Source organism: Eretmochelys imbricata, chromosome 5, assembly GCF_965152235.1.
Source record: "Eretmochelys imbricata isolate rEreImb1 chromosome 5, rEreImb1.hap1, whole genome shotgun sequence".
Lineage (NCBI taxonomy): Eukaryota > Metazoa > Chordata > Testudines > Cheloniidae > Eretmochelys > Eretmochelys imbricata.
This window is the reverse complement of record NC_135576.1, coordinates 56,823,182-56,845,431: the sequence shown is the minus strand read 5'-3', so window position 1 is coordinate 56,845,431 and position 22,250 is coordinate 56,823,182. Positions and strand designations below refer to the sequence as shown.

Below are 22,250 nucleotides of genomic sequence, written 5' to 3'. Positions count from 1 at the left end.
GAGTAAGAAGGAGGATGCGGTTTAGAGAGCTGGTTTAAATGCAGGCTCTTCTTCTTCTGTAAACCGCATGCACGTATTCATCATTGATTTTCAAATGATGGGTTCCAATATCATTGGTTTAGAGTCCACAGTCTTAAATTCCTGATTCCACATTATGCCAAAAGAAAAACAATTTGGTGGCTGGAAAGAGAAATGGTCATTATATGGCTCCAAAATGCTAGCTGGCATAATATGCCAAGAACAGCAGAAATCTACTGGTAAAGAGAAGATTGCAGTAGTTCTTAAAAATAATTTGATGTTCTAAAAATATAAACCTAAGAAATGTCATCACTGTTCAAAATATTTTATATCAGTAGGTAAATACATATAAAAAACCTGATGTTTTTGAATAGCATAATTTCTAAATGATGGAAAGATATTCCTGATATTAAATTCTTTTCATTAAATAAATTAAATTCTTTCATTGGGTTGATAAAAATCTTTTGTGGAATATTGTACTGTTTTTATTTTAAACATTTCTTTTCTCCAAAATTCAGAAGCAGAAAAAAATCCACTATGGTACATGGCCTTTGCTGGATTATCTCAAAAAGTTTATTATAAAATATTTTTTTAAAAAAAAACAAGCATACAGTTTTTATGAAACAGCTTCATTTTCACACATGGAACAAATGCTTGTCATATCATATTACAACACATTTCACAAGGCGGTTTTACTTCCTTTTAACAAATAGCTCCTATATGAAAACCAGTATCAGAGAAAACCTTGCCTATGCTTCAGCTTCTTCTGTAGATCACTTCACCACACTTCTGAACAGTTTTTTTTAATGCTGCCGCTGCTGCTTTTTTTTGCAATTACCAAGCTAATTTTCCATTTGATTGTTTGTTTAAACCAGATCTCACATGAGTAAAGCATATGTTGTGTTTGTCAAACTGAACTTCATCTTAAGAAAAAAGCACTGCATAGAAAAATACCGTCCTTAAAATGTCCTTCTTTCAATCACCATCGCTCTAATAACCCATAGCATTAATTAAGGCTAAAAATGTAGCAAATACACATTCAAAATAATTGTTCATTAAAAAAACCTGTATGATACTAAATGAAAAATTCTTGCAAGTGCTCTGTTACTTCAGTTTTGATCAGCGTAAAATCCACTTTTTAATTAATACATATTTTATCTTGCTACCTGTAGGATGCTGTTGAGAAAAGAAACAGCCAACTTAACTATAAACAGGACTTTTTAAAATGTTAAATATATCCAAAGTCATTCTGATCCTTTAAAGTCTTTATCTTAATTTTTTCCATCAAGTTTCCAGAAGAGCATTATACTTGATCTAATGAATACATTTAGCCTTATGTGTTTGCAGATTAATATTATGATTTAATATTCTTAGTTCTCAGACACACTTTAATTACACAAATCAACAAGCTACATTACACCAAGAGGATGCATTCTTTTATTTATTGGTATTCCTGTGGTGCACCCTACAAATTTAGCCTCAAACACACCTGTGCGAGGTACGGCAATCATCCCCATTTTAAAGATGGAGAAACTGAGGCCCATAGCGATTAGATTACTTGTCCATGATCACACAGGAAGTTGGTGTCAGTACTAAGAACAGAACCCAAGTTTTCCAATTTCTAGGTCAGTGCCTTGCTTACAAGCCCATATTCCCTTGTTATTTTTTTGAATGCATATCTCAGTCTGCTAATTCTGAACTAAACATGAGCCCAGAACGGAATATTTTGATTAATATTTGTTTTCTTGATATTCAAATGTGAGAGTTCCCTCTCTGTCTGTATTAAAGATTTAATATTATTCAGTCGGATTGTACATTGTCTCTACCTCCCTTGGTCCCACAGAGCCAGAATATGGAGAGCATATTACAAAGCCATCTCTTTTCCCAGGCTTTCTCTGCGGGTATGGGAAGGGCGAGGGGGTTTCATGGGTGAGAGGGGAAAGGTCTTGTTTTTTGTGGGCTGGGAAGACATTAATTTCATCAATTTGCTATTCAAACACTAGTGTTATTTCAGTTATAGATGAGAAACTGCTTCCAAATTAGCACAGTTCGAAGCATTTGCCTGTCAGGATTGTTTCAAGGATTTGCGGAAGGCAGGAGGAAAGATATCAGGGGCATTTTCCAAATAAGGACATGCTCCTTCTCCCATTGAATTTATTGTTGACAAGATCAGGTCCTAAAAGTCAGGGGAAGAGAGTAGAAAAGCATTTAAGAGTCTTCCTATTCCTCCCCCGGCTTTTTCTGGAAATTATAGCCTTGCTATACTTGTTCTTTGTCTAAAAACAAAACAAAACCATGAACTGGAAAGGAGTGAGTCAGCCAAGTCAAAATCCTCTTGTATTTGTCCATGAAAGCACAGTACAGTTTTCTCCATTTTTTTCAGCCGTAAGATTGTCTGACTTTTCCTGACTCTTCTTTGTAACAAAAGTTAGGTTTTGGCTGGTCTAAGTGCACAATACTCTACAGTGTATCAGTAGTGTCAGATAATCACATTTTACTTCACTGCATCATTGAAAGGTCAACTGCCATGAGGGAAAGTGTCTCAAAACCAATTGTTCCAAATACCAGATGGGTTATATTTTCACACATGGGCACTTGCACTGCACCCACAGTAAGCTTTGTCAGTTTATATGCTGGTTTTGCTAATATCAAGCTTTAATTTTCATGTACAACCTTAGGAAATGTGTTTGAATCCATGCTCCTGTTCTTAACATTTTGTTCTGTTTTTCCAAAAAAACAGGGAATGGGTATGGCAACCCCCGAAATTCACCAGGTCTGCTGGTCTCACCTGGCAACTTGAACAAGAATATGCAAGCAAAATCTCCGCCCCCAATGAATTTGGGAATGAACAACCGTAAACCAGATCTCCGAGTGCTTATTCCACCAGGCAGCAAAAATACAATGCCATCAGTGGTAATGCATTCCTTAGGCATTTCTTCTTTCCCTTCAAACTATGGCTGTTTCTCTGTATAGACTCCTATTCACTTCCATGGGCTTTGGATCAGGCCCTATATTCTGACATTGTCCAGTCCATTCTGGCTGTAGACTGGTTCCATGTCTATTTATATTTTTTTATGAAGTCATTTTTACTTCCTCCTCTTTTCTATTCAGTTAGAAAAATGGTAACTGTTTTCTGCACACTCTCAACTTCCTGGCACTCCTTCCTAGTGACTGGAGAATCCTTTCCTAGATTTGTTACAAGATTGAACTTAGTCCTATACATGGTCTGCAATTAACAACTTTGGTTTAGCTTCCGTACAACGAGAGCTTCAGCAAATGACAGAATAACCAGAAACAAATGAGTTGGAAATCTGTCATGCTGGAAATAAGGGTCACATTTTATAATGATGAGAAGCAGTAATTATTCCTTAGATGTAGTAAGAAAAAGTGAAAGCATCTAACCTGGGAGCTATGCATCTCCTGTCTGTGTTAACAAAGCTGAAGCAGAGGACTATGATATAAGGTTGAGTCATCAAGTGTTTCATGTTAGTGTCTTTCTATTCCCTACAAAATCTTTCATGAGCGATGTAACATTAAAAGTGAGGATGATTAAAAAAGGATCCTGATAGTGCTGTAAACATATTTTGCCATTATGTAACAGACAAGCTATTAAAACAACTTGCAAGTTGGCTACTTTAGCCTGATGCATTATATATTAACTTTGAATATCAAACTAAAACCCCAGAAATGTGACGCTCTCTACTTAAAAGATGAGGAGTAATAAATACAGTCTCCTATGGAGCTACACTCAAGTAGACCAAGGCTGTGACAAGCTGTCTCCATCAAATGATTTATTCCAAGGACCTTAAAACTGATACTTTCCAAGGGATTCTTTGACTGGTCAGGTCTCTGACACAAGGTGCTACTATACAATCTTTGCAGCCACTGGGGCTGGAGAGAAATAATGAATAGTGAGACAAAGACCTGTGCTGAAAACTGGATAGATTGTCTTCACAATTGAGACAAATATCTCGTTAGGAGGACAAAAAATGGCTTTATGAAATGTTATTTTTGTAGACAGTATTCAAAAATTACTTAACCTGTTATGCCTATCAGATGAAGCTATTCATTGTGCTTGAAAGCTGTCTGCTGATAAATATTTATGTTTACTAATTATTAACACTCCTTTTCTGTGCTCTCAGTCTGAGGATGTTGATCTGCTTTTGGTAAGTGGTAGTGATGCTCAGCATAATAATAAAAAAAAACAATTGTTTTGTCTGCTTTTTATATGGACTTAGTGGTTGAAATAAAATTAAGCATTCCCAGTATTATTGATTTCGTATATAACGAATAGGTGAATGAAATTGTTACCTATATTCTTCAACCTCTTCATGTTAAAAAAAAAAAAAGCCGTTGAGAAAGACGTTTAGCCACTATTCGTATTTTGCTAGCATGCTAAAAAGTAGGCAACTTTTTTTGCAAGTAGCATACCTTATTAGGATTTTTTTAAGTGGTTCTCTGGACATTTTATCCTTTTGCTCCTAGAATTTGAATTCCTTGGTGCAATTTATGCATTGAAATATCCAGTGCCAAAGAATTAAAGACAAATGTATAACTGCTTTGCTAGGTAGTATTTCTGAAGTTTGTTTTACTGTGAGAAAGAATGAAGTAGCCAGAGCACCATCTGCTGGAGAGAGTTTATTATGCAGCATTGCCGCAATATTGCTTACTGAATTAAACATAAAATCCATTATTGCTGATTTTAATAAAATTTTTGCATTTGAATGAAAAGCAAAACAATGGAAGTTGAGTTTACATATTTCATCAGTTTTTCACATGGTCTCTTTTCTACCCACAATAAAGCAATCTTACTTGTCACAAGTTTGGTTTCCTAGGAGATACTGATGTAATGGGTTACTATGGTGACAACTAATCTCTTGAAGGATTGTAAATGATAGGGTTGGCAGAGTTCATAAAAGCCACATGTTAAATGATTAATTTCATGAAATCTGTATTAAGTTGTATCTCATGCACAAAACGTACCCTGAAATCCAATACATTTAATTGATTTAAACCTGTCAATAATTTGTTTATTTTACTTACTTTAAAAGAATCAGAGGATAAATAACTCCCAGTCTGCTCAGTCATTGGCTACCCCAGTGGTTTCCGTAGCAACTCCTACTTTGCCAGGGCAAGGGATGGGAGGATACCCATCAGCCATTTCAACAACATATGGTACCGGTAAGTATCAATGTAAGATGTGAATAGTAGGGGAGAGCAAGATACTGACCTATGCAGTGGGTCAATAGTAATGAAATTCCTTTATGTATGTTGGACCAAAGAGAGGAATTTATATTCTGTATTACTTTAAGTGATTTAAAGCCTTATTAGCTTACTCTGAGTCTATAAATGACTTGAGACATACAGGGATTCAAGAAGTGACTGCATTGTTATAATGGAAAACTGCTCTATAAAGTCTTCTCCCAAAGACTTCTGCTAAACACTGTAGCTTAAAAGGGGCACTTCTTTGGTTCACACAGCTAAACATCACAGAAAATCACATCACACCAGTACTGCATCGATTAGATGGATATATAGACTGTATGCCTTTCTGGAAGACACACTGTAGTCAAACACAAGCTCTTGAGCTCAATACAGAGGTAACGGAGAAATTCTGTGGCTTTCACTGTACAGACTAGATGATCTAATGCTCTCTTCTGGCCTCAAAGACTATGAATCTATGAGTATTTATGCATGGCAATGATGACTGTTTGGTTCAAGAACATTTCTGGATCTTTATGTCCAGAAATGCCTCCATACATTAGAGGATGTTTTTAGTGCATTATTTGTTCCCAAACTGATTAGTTGACTTAAGAAAAGCTCCAGTTTTGTTAGTGCAATTTAATACCACTGGCATATTGAAGATAAAAAAGCTTATTACATTATGAATGAAAATTTAAATTACGGTTCTTCTTATTGTTTAATTATTTTCCACTTAATTTAGCTATTGTCTGTTCTGTTTTCATATCTAGAATACTCACTGAGTAGTGCAGACTTATCATCTCTCTCTGGGTTTAATACAGCCAGTGCGCTTCATCTTGGTTCAGTAACTGGCTGGCAACAGCAGCACCTACATAACATGCCACCATCTGCCCTCAGTCAATTGGGGTAAGTAATATTCCTTAGATTATCCTATCATTGTATGTTACTTATCACTGGTTTGCATGAGAAACAATGGCTTCCGTAACCCAATTAATCCCAAATCATAAATGAGATTACATATCAACAAAAGTCTACTATGTGTAACAGCTCCACTTTCAAAAGCCAAAACTGGAAAATTGATATCACATCAGAAGCTTGGCAGGTAGCTAAACTACAGTCTTCTGTTTCCTTGCTCTTTCTCAGTGTTGTAGGAAAGCGTACTGTTGTTTATCTAATCCTTTATTTGTCTAAGTGATATTTTGTTTCCAACACAGAAGAACAAAACAGTACACTCAGCATTGTGCTTCTTTTGCTTTTTGTTTCCCTTAAGATTTTTGATTCCATGTAGTTCAGTGCACACTTTTAAAATAAAATTTGCAAATTTTACATATTTTTAAATCACTGATAAATAAGAATAGCATAATGATTTAACCTAGATGAATCCATAACCTTGTCTGATAATCACATACTTCCATCTGCTCAGCTGTGACTTGCAAGTTTCTTTTATTTGAAACTGCTTTATAGAAGTATAACATAATTGTGACTAAGAATCTGACAGCAGATAAACCTAATTTTGGTTTGCCTGTATCTAAGAGAATATGTATTCGTGCCCTCTAGTGGCACTTTCAAGATATTTCTCCAGTAGATGTGAAGCCTACAATAAAACAGTCCTATATGGTTTAAATATTTTAAAAATATGAAATTCACAAGAGAAAAACAACCTAATTCATTTAACTAACAAACAAAACTATTGGCTAATTGAAATAAACTTTAAGGGCCTGATTTTCAGAGATGCTGAACTCCTACAAATCCTAGTGAGCCAAGTCCTAGGTGTATGCTGGCACTGCAAACATTATAGCTAAAGATATGGCCAGACATGCTTAAATTGAAAGTTGTTCATTGAGAAAAGTACAAATTAAAAGTGACTGAATATATCAACTAGTAAAGTTTTAGTTCACTAGCATTTGAAAGTATTAAATCAACCTTTTTCAATAAAGACAAATGTTACACATAAGCTTTAATTTTTTTGCCAGACTGCTGCCATAATCTGAAAGTATTTAATGTTGTAAATGTGGTTTAAACTTCAAAATTCTCTTTGTAAGTTATCTGACCTCTTGTGCGCCATTGGCTTGGGTTTTTAGAGGAATAACTAAACAAAGGTTTAGAAGAAACGTATACTTTTTGAATACCTCTTCTATAAAAAAAAGAGTTACGTAGTTACAGATATTAACTGCATAAACACATACAACCAAAAATGTGCTGATTTAGAAAAAATAGTCTTAATACGTCTTCATTATTCCTTCCTTATTGCTTTTCTTTTTGAGGCATGTACTGTTTTGGGGCAAACATGTTAACTGTACATCTTGGGATATAAAATCCTAAAGAAACTGAAAACTCACATGTTAGCTATCACCGTATAATGTACTGTAAAGTTGATTGTTTTCATTGGTTTACCATAATAAGACTATTTGGTTAACCAAACAAAGTATAAATTAAATCCTAAACAAACAGCATGCCTTTTTAAATATGTCACACATCATCATGTGTTTCTAATTCATATCACAAAAAAGTTAAAAATTAATGGCTGTGCCCAGTGGAACATGTTTTGGGCTGCGGGTTTAAAATTATTTTTTCAATAATTTTCAAGTGAAGTTAGTACTATGAAAACTGTTTCACTGACAGCCCCAGAGGAGTCTTCCACTTATGCAGAAAATAAGCATGATTTCTTTGTTTTATTTTGTGCATTGAGATTTATATACAAAAGCACCTATCCTAAGCTCTGGGTGATTTAACAATTCCTTTAAAATGCACAGTTCAAACACAAATTTATAAGAACAAACCCAGCTCACATGAGCAGAAGAATCAGCTAACTAGAACTTCAAAAATATGAAGAAATGCCCCACTCTCTGTAAGAACTCTAGGTACCCAAACCCCTCAGCCATTCTCAGAAATTTGAGCAAACAGACTGAAAATGGGGTTGACCTGCCTCCAAATTCCTATGCTATACTAGCTGAGGGAGGTGAGTCCCAGGGGATGCAAAGGTAGGGAAAATAGGTTAATATGTTCAGAACTAATACGTTCATTTGGAGGGACTTAAGAGAACAATGAATGTGTGTTTTCTATTAAACAAGCTTTGGGAAAGACCTATGATGTGCCTCAGACAGGGCAGTTAATAGGGGAGGCATGCAGATTCTCCAGGGGGTCTGTCACCAGTGCCTACAGCAATACAAAGCAGCGCATGTTCCACTCCACATGGCACAGGTACTATTACAACTTGCCCCAGGTGGCCTGGGCACCCATGAATCTGTGCTCCCCAGCGGCGGCTGTTTTGGCAGCAGTGTCTGAAAAGGCTCTCAGACGAGTGCAGAAGAACCACTGCTCTTCATCTTGGTCCAGTCACTGCCTGGCAACAATACTAGTGTCTATGTTTCTGAGCAGTGTGGGAGGGATAATTTCAAAGGACATCACAGTAGTACAGACCCCACGTTTGTTCAGTTTTTGGCCTTTTTTTTTTTTACTAACTCTATAGCTGATCAAAAAAAATTACATTTGAAATTTTTCTTACTAAAAAGGGTCAGTTTTTCATGAAAAGGTGTTCCTGTTTTTGACACCTCTCCTCTAAGAACTACCTATTTTAGATTGATCAACAAAAGCCACGAGTTGTTGGTTACTACTGACCTGAAGTGGGTTTGAGCTCTAACCTACAAGTGAAAGGTTCTGTGTCCAGTTGCCAATTTCTTGAGCCACATGACTCCTCTACATGGCATACATTCTTCCTTGTCCATAATTATCAATCTAAGACAGCACATTTTCTGCTTTGAGTCTTAGCTACGAGCAAAAGAATGGGTTTCATAAATAAAAATGCAGACTTAAATACTCAACCACAATATTTATTCAAAAGAATTTTTTATATAGACGCTTATTTATATAACGATGGAAGCGTCTCCAAACCTTTCTCAACTCTATGGAATAAAGGATTGGCTCAGATTCATAAGTTTGCTCCAGGATTCTTGACTAACAGACCAAATAGTTAGTAGTTATAACTGTAAATTCTCAAGGTCTTGGTTAATATCCAGTGCTGAGCCCTAGGTACCCTCACTCACACACATGTACAAATAAAGGTATTCTGTGGCAAGGAGGAAAGCAAAACCAGAGAAAAAGCCCTGGGGGGCGGGGCATGAGAGAAAAGAAAAGGTTATATGGGATGCTCTCCCCTCCCTATATATTGTCATCCTTCCCTCTCCATGAAAATCTGTGTTGTCAAGGGCCATGTGGTCATAGATTCACCAGTAATACCCTAGGCCTCTTCCCACCCTGACTCAAATTCCAACTGGAGGTTAGAACAGATGGAGACCCATACAGAATATACCTCACTGGCATACAAGGTCAAAGCTCCCTTTGCAGATTCCTTGCATCCTGACATTTCCTAACCCCTGCACAGAAGAGCCATGCTAACTCTACTTCCTAATGAACCTTCCATACCCAAAGGGGGAATCATATTTGCCCCAGCTGATGTACATCGAATAATCTCTGTGTGCCACTCACATTGATTTGAATGTGAATTGAGTTTAATATTTGATATTTCCTTTATTATTAAATGTTTTCTGTGCAATGTATGAAAAAGATGACCACATTAATGTCAGTGTGAGTGGATTATAAGAACAGTCATACTGAGTCAAACCAATGGTCCATCCTAGCCCATATCCTGTCCTCTGACAGCAGCCAGTGCCAGATGCTCCAGAGGGAATGAACAGGACAATTATCAAGTGATCCATCCCCTCTCATCCCCAGCTTCTGGAAGTCAGAGTTTAGGGACATCCAATGCAAGAGGCTGCATCCTTGACTATCTTCGCCAATAACCTGTGATGGATCTAACCTCAATAAACTTAGCTAATTCTTTTTGAACCCAGTTAGACTTTAGGCTTCACAGCATTCCCTGTCAATGAGTTTCACAGGTTGACTGCATGTTGTGTGAAGAAGTACTTCTTTGTGTTTGTTTTAAACCTGCTGCCTATTAATTTTATTGGGCAACCCCTGGATCTTGTGTTATGTGAGGGGGTGAACAACACCTTCCTTTTTCACTTTCTCCACGGCCATCACAATTTTATAGACTCTGTCATACGCTCCCTTAGTCTCTTTTCCAAACTGAACCGTCCCCGTCTTTTTAATCTCTCCTCATATGGAAGCTGTTCCACTCCTTTTTGTTACCCTTCTCTGTACTTTTGACAATTTTCATATGTCTTTTTTAGATGGGTCGACCAGAACTGCATGCAGTATTCAAGGTACTATGAATTTATATAGTGGCATTATATTTTCTGCCTTATTATCTGCCCTTTCGTAATGGTTTCTAACATTCTGTTAGCTTTTTCTGACTGCCACTAGTCATTGAGCAGCTGTTTTCAGAGAACTATCCACAATGTCTCCAAGATCTTTGTCTTGAGTGATAACAGCTAACTAAAACCCTATCGTTTTGTGTGTATAGTTGGAATTCTGTTTTTCAATGTGCATTACTTTGCATTTATCAACACAGAAATTCATCTGCAATTGTTTTCACCAGTCACCCAGTTTTGTGAGATCCCTTTGTAATGCTTTGCAGTCAGCTTTGAACTTAACTATCATGAGTAGTTTTGTATTGTCTGCAAACTTTGCCACCTCACTGTTTACTCCTTTTCCTAGATCATTTATGAATATGTTGACAAGCACAGGTTCCAATACAGATCCTTGGGGGACCTCGCTATTTATCTCTCTCCACTGTGAAAACTGAGCACTTATTCCTACCCTTTATTTCGTATATTTTAACCAATTACTAATCCATGAGAGGACCTTCGCTCTTATCCCACGATTGCTTACAAGCCATTGGTGAGGGACCTTGTCAAAGGTTTTCTGAAAGTCCAAGTACCCTATATTGATTGACTCACCCTTGTCCACATGTTTGTTGACACCCTCAAAGAATTCTAATAGATTGGTGAGGCATGATTTCCCTTTACAAAAGCCTTATTGACTCTTTGGCAACATACTATGTTTATCTGTGTGCCTGATAATTTGGCTCTTCACTATAGTTTTAACCAATTTGCTGGTGTTATCTGATGAATAATTGATGTTTAGTAATTGTATAGAATTCTTTAAAATTAAATCGTTTTCTTTTGCCCTTTGGATTTTCTACATTAAACCCCATTTATGTTTCAGGGAGGTTGCTGTGTTGTTCAAAAGGCAAAGATAATATTAGCCTGGGTCTGTGTAATGCATTTTATATGATGGTAAACTAAACATTTGTGTAAAATAGATATTGATATTCGCTTCATTAACATGTAAAGGCAAAACCAGGTATTTACCCCATGCAGAATTTGGATTTAATAGTGAAAAGCACCTGTGTCCTACCCTTTTCTAATGAAGAAATCAGATCAGTCCTTCATATAGTTGCAGTCTCCCACCTTGCATTCTAAGTCTTACTCACACTTGCTATGTAGACCCATGCATAGAGGGCTATCCTCACTTCTAATGAATCACATCCGCTTATGACTCACAACATTTTGGCTAATGAAGACTAAAGAGGCACATTTTCACACTGGTTCCTGAACCTCTGTACCAAGAGTAACACACATTAGATGGCAATACTGCCAACTGTATTTCTCAAGAGTTGCCCTCATCCTACCTGTCTTTCCGAAACTTGCTGCCTATGGAGACTGTAGTATATAATATAGTGCAATGTATGTAAAGAGATACAGATCAGTGTGTTTCATCTAATCATGTGAGAAAATTTCACTGATATACTTGCTTTTACCCTGGATTGAAGAATTATATTCCTGTGTTTTAAAAGAGTCCCAATCTCTAGAGAGCAATATATCAAGGGTCTCTATCACAGGCAGTCCCAAACCAAATCTCCAGGTCCTAACACCCCATATGTTGAGGAATTTCAGATTCAGAGCCAAGTTTTGTATCCACAGCCACCCCTAGTCTAAAATATTTATTGAACTGCCAGCCTACAATCCCAGGCACAGCCTGAACCTCTCCTAAGGGGATACAAGATTAAATCCATAGGAAAATGAAAAAAATCAGGAGTATATTTTTATTTCTTGACGGGGTTTTTTTGTGAAGGTCTTGGCAAAAGTAGAATATTTCACTGAGTAAGTAGAAATGATCACATCTGAAATTAACAAACCGTTTTCTCCACACATTTAAAACATACTTCCAAAATGCAACAGAGAGCACCCCCTTTGCCTTCGGAATGTATTTGGGAGTGCATGAGGGAAGGAATTGTACACCTCACTGCACTTTTAAAAACATTTGCATCAATGAGCCCTGCAATATGCTTGGGGGAGGGTACAGGGTATGCTTGGCAATTTTTGACAAACTGTTTTAAATGAATTCAGGATAGATTAAAGTAATCGTTGTTGGAGCACTTTGTTCTGTCTTTGTTGTCTAACAATAGCCATCCATTATTAAACATTGTGACAATTAATGATAAAAGCGTTTGATATAATTTCAGGAGAGAAGCCAAATCGTTTCAAGTATAAATCTGCCAAAATGAGACAGAATACTGTTTTGCCTTTCACTGGAGTTACAGTAGATGTTGCATAAGTAAAATCCCTCCAAATATTCCCTCACTCTTAAAACCCATGAAATTATCTGTTGGGGACTCTAACTTCAGCCTGATTCGTGGTTCTAAACTGGAACCATGCCTCAGAATATAATAACAATAAGAAAGATACGTTTGAGATATGTATAATAAAAAAAGGAAATTCAGTTTTGGCCAGTAGGTGGTGCTTTTGTACAAAACATTCTTCAAAGGCAAGTGGTATCATTCCTCCCTTATTTTAGAATAATGAACATTTTTCTTATTTCTCTCGCTCCCACACATTACAGCTTCCCACTGCCTCTAACCTGTGCACACAAATATGCAAACAAAAAATCAAGTTAGAATAAGCATTTAGCATATTTTCTTTCTTTCCTTTTTTAACAATAACATAGTGAGAACTATAGCTTTTGTTGGTATTTATAACACTCTTTGTTTGAGTTGGGTGTGCCCACATGCAAAGCAATATATTCCCCTGACATCCTCAATTACATTTCAACTAAAAGTCTCTGGTAGCTTATTGATTAAAAGACACAAATAATATTTTGAATTTAGGATTCTTAAATCTGTAGCATAGATTAATATGTCAAATCCTAATCTGCCTAGGATATTTTTTCAATATTAATCCCTTTCAAGGTTCAGCTAATTTGAAGTCTTTTCATTTTTGAAGTTAAAAAACTTACACAGTCTGCATTATCTTGTACATTGCTACTCATCAGTGTGACTGATGGTAACAATACTTCTAAAAGAAAAGGAGTACTTGTGGCACCTTAGAGACTAACAAATTTATTTGAGCATAAACTTTCGTGAGCTACAGCCCACTTCATCGGATGCATGCAGTGGAAAATACAGTGGGGAGATTCTATATACACAGAGAACATGGGTGTTACCATACACACTGTAACGAGAATGATCAGGTAGGTGAGCTATTACCAGCAAGAGAGAAAAAAAACCTTTTGTGGTGATAATCAAGGTGGGCCATTTCCAGCAGTTGACAAGAACGTGTGAGGAACAGTAGGGGGCAAGAAATAAACATGGGAAATAGTTTTACTTTGTGTAATGACACATCCACTCCCAGTCTTTATTCAAGCCTAATGTAATGGTGTCCAGTTTGCAAATTAATTCCAATCCAGCGGTCTCTCGTTGGAGTCTGTTTTTGAAGTTTTTTTGTTGAAGAATTGCAACTTTTAGGTCTGTAATCGAGTGACCAGAGAGATTGAAGTGTTCTCCGACTGGTTTTTGAATGTTATAATTCTTGACGTCTGATTTGTGTCCATTTATTCTTTTACGTAGAGACTGTCCGGTTTGGCCAATGTACATGGCAGAGGGGCATTGCTGGCACATGATGGCATATATCACATTGGTAGATGTGCAGGTGAACGAGCCTCTGATAGTGTGGCTGATGTGATTAGGCCCTATGATGGTGTCCCCTGAATGGATATGTGGACACAGTTGGCAACGGGCTTTGTTGCAAGGATAAGTTCCTGGGTTAGTGTTTTTGTTGTGTGGTGTGTGGTTGCTGGTGAGTATTTGCTTCAGGTTGGGGGGCAGTCTGTAAGCAAGGACTGGCCTGTCTCCCAAGATCTGTGAGAGTGATGGGTCGTCCTTCAGGATAGGTTGTAGATCCTTGATGATGCGCTGGACAGGTTTTAGTTGGGAGCTGAAGGTGACGGCTAGTTCTGTTATTTTCTTTGTTGGGCCTGATGTGATTAGGCCCATTACAGGACCATCATCTGGTCACTCGATTACAGACCTAAAAGTTGCAATTCTTCAACAAAAAAACTTCAAAAACAGACTCCAACGAGAGACCGCTGAATTGGAATTAATTTGCAAACCGGACACCATTACATTAGGCTTGAATAAAGACTGGGAGTGGATGTGTCATTACACAAAGTAAAACTATTTCCCATGTTTATTTCCTGCCCCCCACTGTTCCTCACATGTTCTTGTCAACTGCTGGAAATGGCCCACCTTGATTGTCACTACAAAAGGTTTTTTTTCTCTCCTGCTGGTAATAGCTCACCTTACCTGATCACTCTCGTTACAGTGTGTATGGTAACACCCATTGTTTCATGTTCTCTATGTATATAGAATCTCCCCACTGTATTTTCCACTGCATGCATCCGATGAAGTGGGCTGTAGCTCATGAAAGCTTATGCTCAAAATAATTTGTTAGTCTCTAAGGTGCCACAAGTACTCCAGTTCTTTTTGCAGATACAGACTAACACGGCTGCTACTCTGAAACAGTGCTTCTGTGCATCTGATCTAATCTGATTGATCTCAACAGAAACTCCTTGCTTCCTCTGTCACCACTTGTTCATGCATACACAGATGCATATGGATCAGTAACTGATTAAGACAGGAAACAAATGGTAGGAATAACTGGTCAGTTTTCACAGTGGAGAGAGGTAAATAGTGGGGTCCCCCCAGGATCCGTACTGAGTCCAGTGCTGTTCAACATATTCCTTAATAGGAAAAGGGGTGTATGGTGAGGTGGCAAAATTTGCAGATGATACAAAACTACTCAAGACAGTTAAGTCCAAAGCTGACTGCGAAGAGTTACAAAGAGATCACACAAAACAGTGACTGGGCAACAAAATGGCAGATGAAATTCAGTGTTGATGAATGCAAAAGAAATGCACATTGGAAAACATAATCCTAACTATACATGCAAAATGATGGCATTGGAATTAGCTGTTAGCACTCAGAAAGAGATCTTGGAGTCATCATGGAGAGCTCTCTGAAAACGTCTGCTCCATGTGCAGCAGCAGTCCTAAAAGCGAACCGAATAGGAACCATTAAGACAGGGATAGATAATAAGACAGAAAATATTGTAATGCCTCTATATAAATCCATTTCATTCCCACACCTTCAATACTGCATGCAGTTCTGGTCGACCCATCTCAAAAAAGATGTATTATCACTGGGAAAAGTACAGAGATGAGCACCAAAAATTAGCTTCCACCTGAGAAGAGATTAAAAAAACTGGGACTGTGCATCTTAGAAGAGAGACGACTAAGGGGGGATATGATGGACATCTATAAAATCCTGACTGGTGTGGAGAAAGTGAATGGGAAAGTGTTATTTACCCCTTCATATAACAAGAACTAGGGAACATCCAATGAAATTAATAGGCAACAGGTTTAAAACAAACATAAAGAAGTACTTCTTCACACAATGCACAGTGAATCTGTGGAACTTGTTAACGGGATGTTGTGAAGGCCAGAATATAATTGGGTTCAAAAAAGAATTAGCTAAATCCATGGAGGATAGGTCCATCAATGGTGATTAGCCAAGATGGGCAGAGATGCAACCCCATGCTCTGGGTATCCCTAAACCTTTGTCTGCCAGACACTGGGACTGGATGACGAGACAGATCACTCGATGATTGCCCTGTTCTGTTAATTCCCTCTGAAGCATCTGGCACTGGCCACTGCCATAAGACAGGACACTTGGCTAGTGGACCATTGGTGTGACCCAGTAATGCCGTTCTTATGTTCTGATATTCATCAGTTATAAAGAAAACTCTAGTGGCTTCAATAGTGCAACGTCTCAGCATCCAAAATGTATCATAGCACTTACAAAAATATAGAATTTCTTTATAGGGTATACCATAGAGCCATTCAAGAGGGTCATGTCTGTTGTGATGCCTCCCTTGCCTTTCACTGGGTCTTAGTATATCTTAGAGAATATTCCTCACATTCCTGGCATGCACTGTTATCCATAGGAGTCTTTAAACGGACGTTTTGGGCAAGTGTTTGCACGTTTCTGGGGGCTCCGTGCCTCCTCAGCCTGTAACTGGGTTTCCTTTCCTCCCACAGAGCTTGCACTAGCCCTCATGTATCTCAGAGTACAAATCTCTCCCTGCCTTCTACTCAAAGCCTCAGCATCAAGTCAGAACCTGTTTCTCCTCCTAGAGACCGCACCACCACACCCTCGAGATACCCACAGCACACGCGCCACGAGGCGGGGAGATCTCCTGTTGACAGCTTGAGCAGCTGTAGCAGCTCATATGATGGAAGCGACCGAGAGGATCATCGGAACGAATTCCACTCCCCCATTGGACTCACCAGACCTTCGCCGGACGAAAGGGAAAGCCCCTCTGTCAAGCGCATGCGGCTCTCTGAAGGATGGGCAACATGATAGCGTTATTACCTATTAGGTTTTTTCTTGCAGTGTGTGTGTGCTATACCTTAATGGGGGGGGGCGGGGTCGATATGCATTATATGTGCCGTGTGTGGAAAAAAAAAAGTCAGGTACTCTGTTTTGTAAAAGTACTTTTAAATTGCCTCAGTGATACAGTATAAGGATAAACAGAAATGCTGAGATAAGCTTAGCACTTGAGTTGTACAACAGAACACTTGTACAAAATAGATTTTAAGGCTAACTTCTTTTCACTGTTGTGCTCCCTTGCAAAATGTATGTTACAATAGATAGTGTCATGTTGCAGGTTCAACGTTATTTACATGTAAATAGAAAAAAGGAAACATTTGCCAGAAAGTGGCAGACTTTACTGAGAGAGAAAGCAAGTGTTATGCAACATATAGAAAATGTACAGATGTTTTGACAGACCCAGCAATGGGTGGCCATGAATAAATGTTAGAAAGAGTCTGGGTCACCTACCATACCTAAAATGCTCACAAACATGCAGGCATATCATTGGAGTATGGCACTCAGTTAAAAGGATCAAAGACATGTAAAAGAGGACCATACTTGTAAAAATGTTCGTTTGAGGGCTAACATATTTAATTTTTAAAATTCTGGGTCTGCATTACGTATTAAATAAAAAATAGAAAAATATGTACATTACATTTTGCTTATTTTCATATTAAAAAGTAAGACAAAGTTTGCAAAGCATTTGTGGCTTTTTGTAGTTTCCTTAAGCCAAAATGTGTGTTTTTTTCCTCGATAGCTTCGCTAATATTTTAAACAGTCCTGAAGAAAACAGAGGACTTTTTGTATAGAAAGCACTACCCTAAGCCATGAAGAACTCCATGCTTTGCTAACCAAGATAACTGTTTTCTCTTTGCAGAAGTTTTGTTTTTGAAATGTGTATTTCTAATTATATAAAATATTAAGAATCTTTTAAAAAAAATCTGTGAAATTAACATGCTTGTGTATAGCTTTCTAATATATATAATAATTATGGTAATAGCAAAAGTTTTTGTTATCTTAATAGTGGGGGGATTATATTTGTGCAGTTGCACATTTAAGTAACTATTTTCTTTTGGTTTTCTTTTACTCTGCATACATTTTACAGATTCAAAGTCAGCTGTCAAAAAACTAATCTGTAAAAGGTTAGAATTTACCCAAGATGTAACACCCCTAAATCATTTTAATACAACATTTACAAACCATTGGGTGAACTGAGATCCATTGTATATACTGATTAGTTCTTTCATGCTGTTTTGTGCATTGTAACAAGTTCAGGGCCCTGATACTACTTATGTCCTGCATATCTTGTAGTTTTCCACAATTAAATGACAAAGTGGCATAACTTGGCCCTTTCTCATAAATTAAATGAAGCTGATATTCTGTCTGCTAGAATTGGATGTGCATCTTTTTAGGCTGCCAGATAACTGAGTGCAGGTGAAGAGCTCCACAAGTAGTGGAGAAAGGAGTCAAAAGTGAGGAGTTAGCACAGAAACACAAGTGATAGAGTTTTAGCGATCTTAGAGAGATTTGGGTGGTCGATAAAAGAAGCATTCAAAAGCAGATTTATCTTGTACAACCGATACTTAGCCAACAGGTCACCATAATTCTCACACATTGTCGCACAGAGGGAATGTTGTTGAACAATGTCTCCTGTGTATTTCACCCAAACAGGTTTTGCATAGGGCATCCACCATTTTCTACTATCATATATTTTTTTCTTTAATTAAAATCACTTAGACAGAAAGAATACCCCATTCATTTTAGTTCCTCTTTGTCCCTCATGTACTATTACAGGAAAATGGTGGAATACAGGATTTTTAGTTCAGCATTTATGTTGGGTGGGATTTGTTGGCTTTTTTTTTTTTTTGCGCAATTCCCCTTTAAAATTTTAGTGCCATCATACAACTGATAATGTTTCTTCTTTTCAAGAGTAATTCTGTCTCCCACTTAGATGCATTGACACAGTAAGGAATCGAGCTGCAATAGCTGTCTAAGTATCAACATGGAGAGGTTATGTTACGGGAAACATACCCTCTATTTCCCATCTGTACGTGCAGTTGCTGTGCACCGCTCATTGATAAAGTCTACCTCTCTGTGGTAGCAAATGGTGTATAGTGTACATTGTGCATTATGACTTGGGCTCTTCCTTTATATGCAACCTGACTACAAGTGCACACTTGGTCATGCAAAGGCTAGTGCATTGCTATGTATTTTGCATGCTCTCTAAGCAGAACAACATGTTGCTGTTGCATCCATCCTATCTCATAGAGCAATCTGTGGGATCAGAGTAAAGATATGTGTGCATAACAAAAAGTGAGACTAGTGCCCATAATCCGTTTTTTAAAACACAAAACTCTTTTTCAAAATACATTTCCTCACCTTAAAATGAATCTATTCTCATATTCTCAGTCTGAGATTTTTAAAGTTTAATGTGTCTAAAATATGCAAATATATCACAAATGTACCTTGCCATTTAAAAAAACTTAGGTTTATCAGTATTGTTAGTAGTAACTTGTCAATGGGGGCAGGGGAGTCAGTCTATTGAAATATGAAGAATAGCCATATTAATAGTTTATCTTACAATTTGCCTCAGCAGCACAAGAAAAAGGAAATTTGAGATTCTAAGACAGTAGTGGTATAACATACATTACCTTAAGTCACTAGCAGAAAGTAGCATGAAAGGTATTGCCATGGCAATTTTTAGTAATTCTAACCATGGTTTTATACAAACAAACACAAATCGAATCACATGAATACGGATGCCAGTCGTCCCTTTTGTTCCTGCTACTGAGCTCAACGAAAGTGTAGTGGCAAGATAGTGGGGGATAATACATATTTGTAAACTGATCTAATTAAAAGAAGCACAACTTTGATTGTGAAGTAACTTTCTGTAAACTATAACTGTCTACTTTTACCTGTTCCTTTATCTGTAACTTACCATGTATTGTGTTTGCAAAGGTAATTTGGGTTTATCGTGTGATTCCTTTGTATTTAAGGAGTTTGGGGCAGAGCCCTAAAAGAGTATTAACATTTACTTTACATTAATCCATGGTATATAATGTTTTAGGCAACATTCTTAATTGCAAGTTCAAATACCTTAAGTGGCATTTAGTACATCTTCAAATATTGTTGTATCTAAACTAATCCTTCTCTAAAAAGGTGTTTTCAGTTAGCCCAATTGCTGGCAACAATGATATGATATACACAGTTGCACAATCTGTATATTGTATGCATTGTTGCCTTTCACAATGGAGCTTTAATCATTTCATTGTTTTTCACAAGTTGTGTTTTATAACAAAATGGCTTATATTTTTCCCAAAAGTGGAATTTAATGTTTTTAATGAATAATATAAAAATATTTGTTGTTCTCAGATCTTTTTCAGGTAAAGCTAAAGTAAGAATAAAACAACTCAATATACTGTTTTCAAGAATGTCAATCCTTTTGTATTGTATGTATTATCCTATATACCCATCTTTTAACTATAGACGTACCAATGCTGTTTTGTTTTCTTTTTCCTCTTCTTCTCTTAGAAAGTAAATGCTTTGTAATTTTTTAAAAGCCACTTGAAACCTCAATAAAGGCTGTTGCCTAAACATGGCATACTTCATCTGTTCCTGTTTATGCCATCTGCTGTGATGTCGTCACTTATATGGCATTAATTTCCTGCCACTACAGAGCTCTTGAAGGACTGATGGAACATTGGTGTCTGTTAGAATGCTTCAGACTGTAGATGTAATCAAAGGCTTTTGTTAATATATTTTAACCAAAGATGTGGAGCAATCCAAGCTTTGAGCCACGCCGTCTGCTCAAAATTCTCCATTTGATTATTTTGTAATCAGGTGTTGCATTTTCCCTTCCCTGCTCATACCTCAGACTGATCCATACCTCAGTTTGATTCAAAGAGGTCAGTTCAACGACAAATAAAAAATGCAGTACCTGTGTCCTTTGTGGAATAAATAATGTAAAACCTGAGTTACCTTAGGCATTATACTTGGATTGCTTCAGATGGTTTGTTGTATCCTTTTTGTTTCCTGCTTCTTCTTCTTCTTTTTCTGGGGAGTTGTTTCCATTAAACAATGGTAATTAAAAAGTAAGCTTGTAAATGGGGGGCATATACAAGCATTTGCAACAAGTATTAAAATAGAGGCTCACAGCGGCATAAGCTGGACTTTGTCGCCACTAGATGACAAGATGTTATAACTAAGTTAAACCACATCTGTGTATCTCAAGGGACTTAATTCAGCTGTCTGTAGTGAACAAAAATGGGAAAATATCACAAGTTTCTCCTGCTGGAAATAAGGTATAATTTGTATTTTGCAGACAAATCAGTAAAGTTACTGGCTTTCTTAGTGATACAGTGTCTGTGGTGCATTTTTTATTGATTACATGTTTTGTTGTTTAATTATATGCCATTGTAGCACTTTTAAAAATAACACTGCAACAAACAATTGCAACTGTTGTCAGTGTTTTCTATATCTGATTCCTAAATGGGGTAAAATGTTAATTACAAATGTATATGCTTATAGGGGCCTCTTCACCACAGTATCTTGGGGCCTCACGAATGTTAATGAATTTATCTTCACAGCATCCCTGTGAGGCAGGGAAATTATCATCCCTGCCTTTACAGACAGGAATCTGAAGCAGAGAGAGCTTACAAACCAGACTCTGATACCTGTACTCATTTGGGGTGAAATCCTGTGCCATTGAAGTCAGCATGACCTGGATTTCACCCACTGGGTATAGTTCCTTACTCTGCATTGGTCCTTTTGATTTCAATGGAACCACTCATGGAGTTGATGCTATTTAGTGTGTATAAGCTTATCTGAATTTGGCCCCCAAAATGACTTGCCCAAGATCAAATCACTCAGGTCTCTTGAGTGCTAGCCCAGTGTTTTAACTACAAGACTATCCTCGACATGAAATGCACTTTTTTTTTTTTTTTGCTTAACATATTGCTTGGGTGACATTCTTTTAACAGTTGTGGCAGGCGAAAGGAAGAGTAACTTATTTATTGCTGCGGGCCCCTTTTCACAGTACACTTATGATTTTGGAGCCTGTGAATAGAAACCTCAGTTTCTTTCAGCAAGACATACTTTAGTGTTAGAGACAGACAAATTATTAATAGTTTAAGGTGCTTGGTGAACGTGACAATTTCAAAAATAACATTAGAAGACCTAGATTCTAAATATATTGGTGAAAGAAAACAGCCATGCCGTTAATTACCATTACATTTAGTCAGCTGCCCCCACACTCCCACGCACAGTGTGTAGGACTTGCTCAGTGACTGCCTCCAGGAGCTGCACCGGGGAGCCAGCCAGGCTAAGAGCAGCAGCAAGCCCGTGTGAAGAATTCTGGGGCTGC

General features: G+C 37.4%; 1 protein-coding gene across 5 annotated transcripts in view; it reads left to right on the top strand.

Moving 5' to 3' along the window:
* The window catches only part of MEF2C (myocyte enhancer factor 2C), a 137,275-nt gene extending 116,033 nt beyond the window's left edge, over positions 1 to 21,242 (top strand). For 3 of the 5 annotated variants that reach the window (XM_077817176.1, XM_077817173.1, XM_077817174.1), the window contains 5 exons: positions 2,759 to 2,931; positions 5,070 to 5,199; positions 5,991 to 6,126; positions 10,410 to 10,442; positions 16,555 to 21,242. In XM_077817176.1, coding sequence (XP_077673302.1) covers positions 2,759 to 2,931; positions 5,070 to 5,199; positions 5,991 to 6,126; positions 10,410 to 10,442; positions 16,555 to 16,876 — 794 coding nt within the window. In that variant the 3' untranslated portion in view covers positions 16,877 to 21,242. The remainder of the gene's footprint in view (positions 1 to 2,758; positions 2,932 to 5,069; positions 5,200 to 5,990; positions 6,127 to 10,409; positions 10,443 to 16,554) is intronic. The other 2 variants (XM_077817178.1, XM_077817177.1) reach the window with 2 other exon arrangements.
* Positions 21,243 to 22,250: the final 1,008 nt, after the last annotated feature.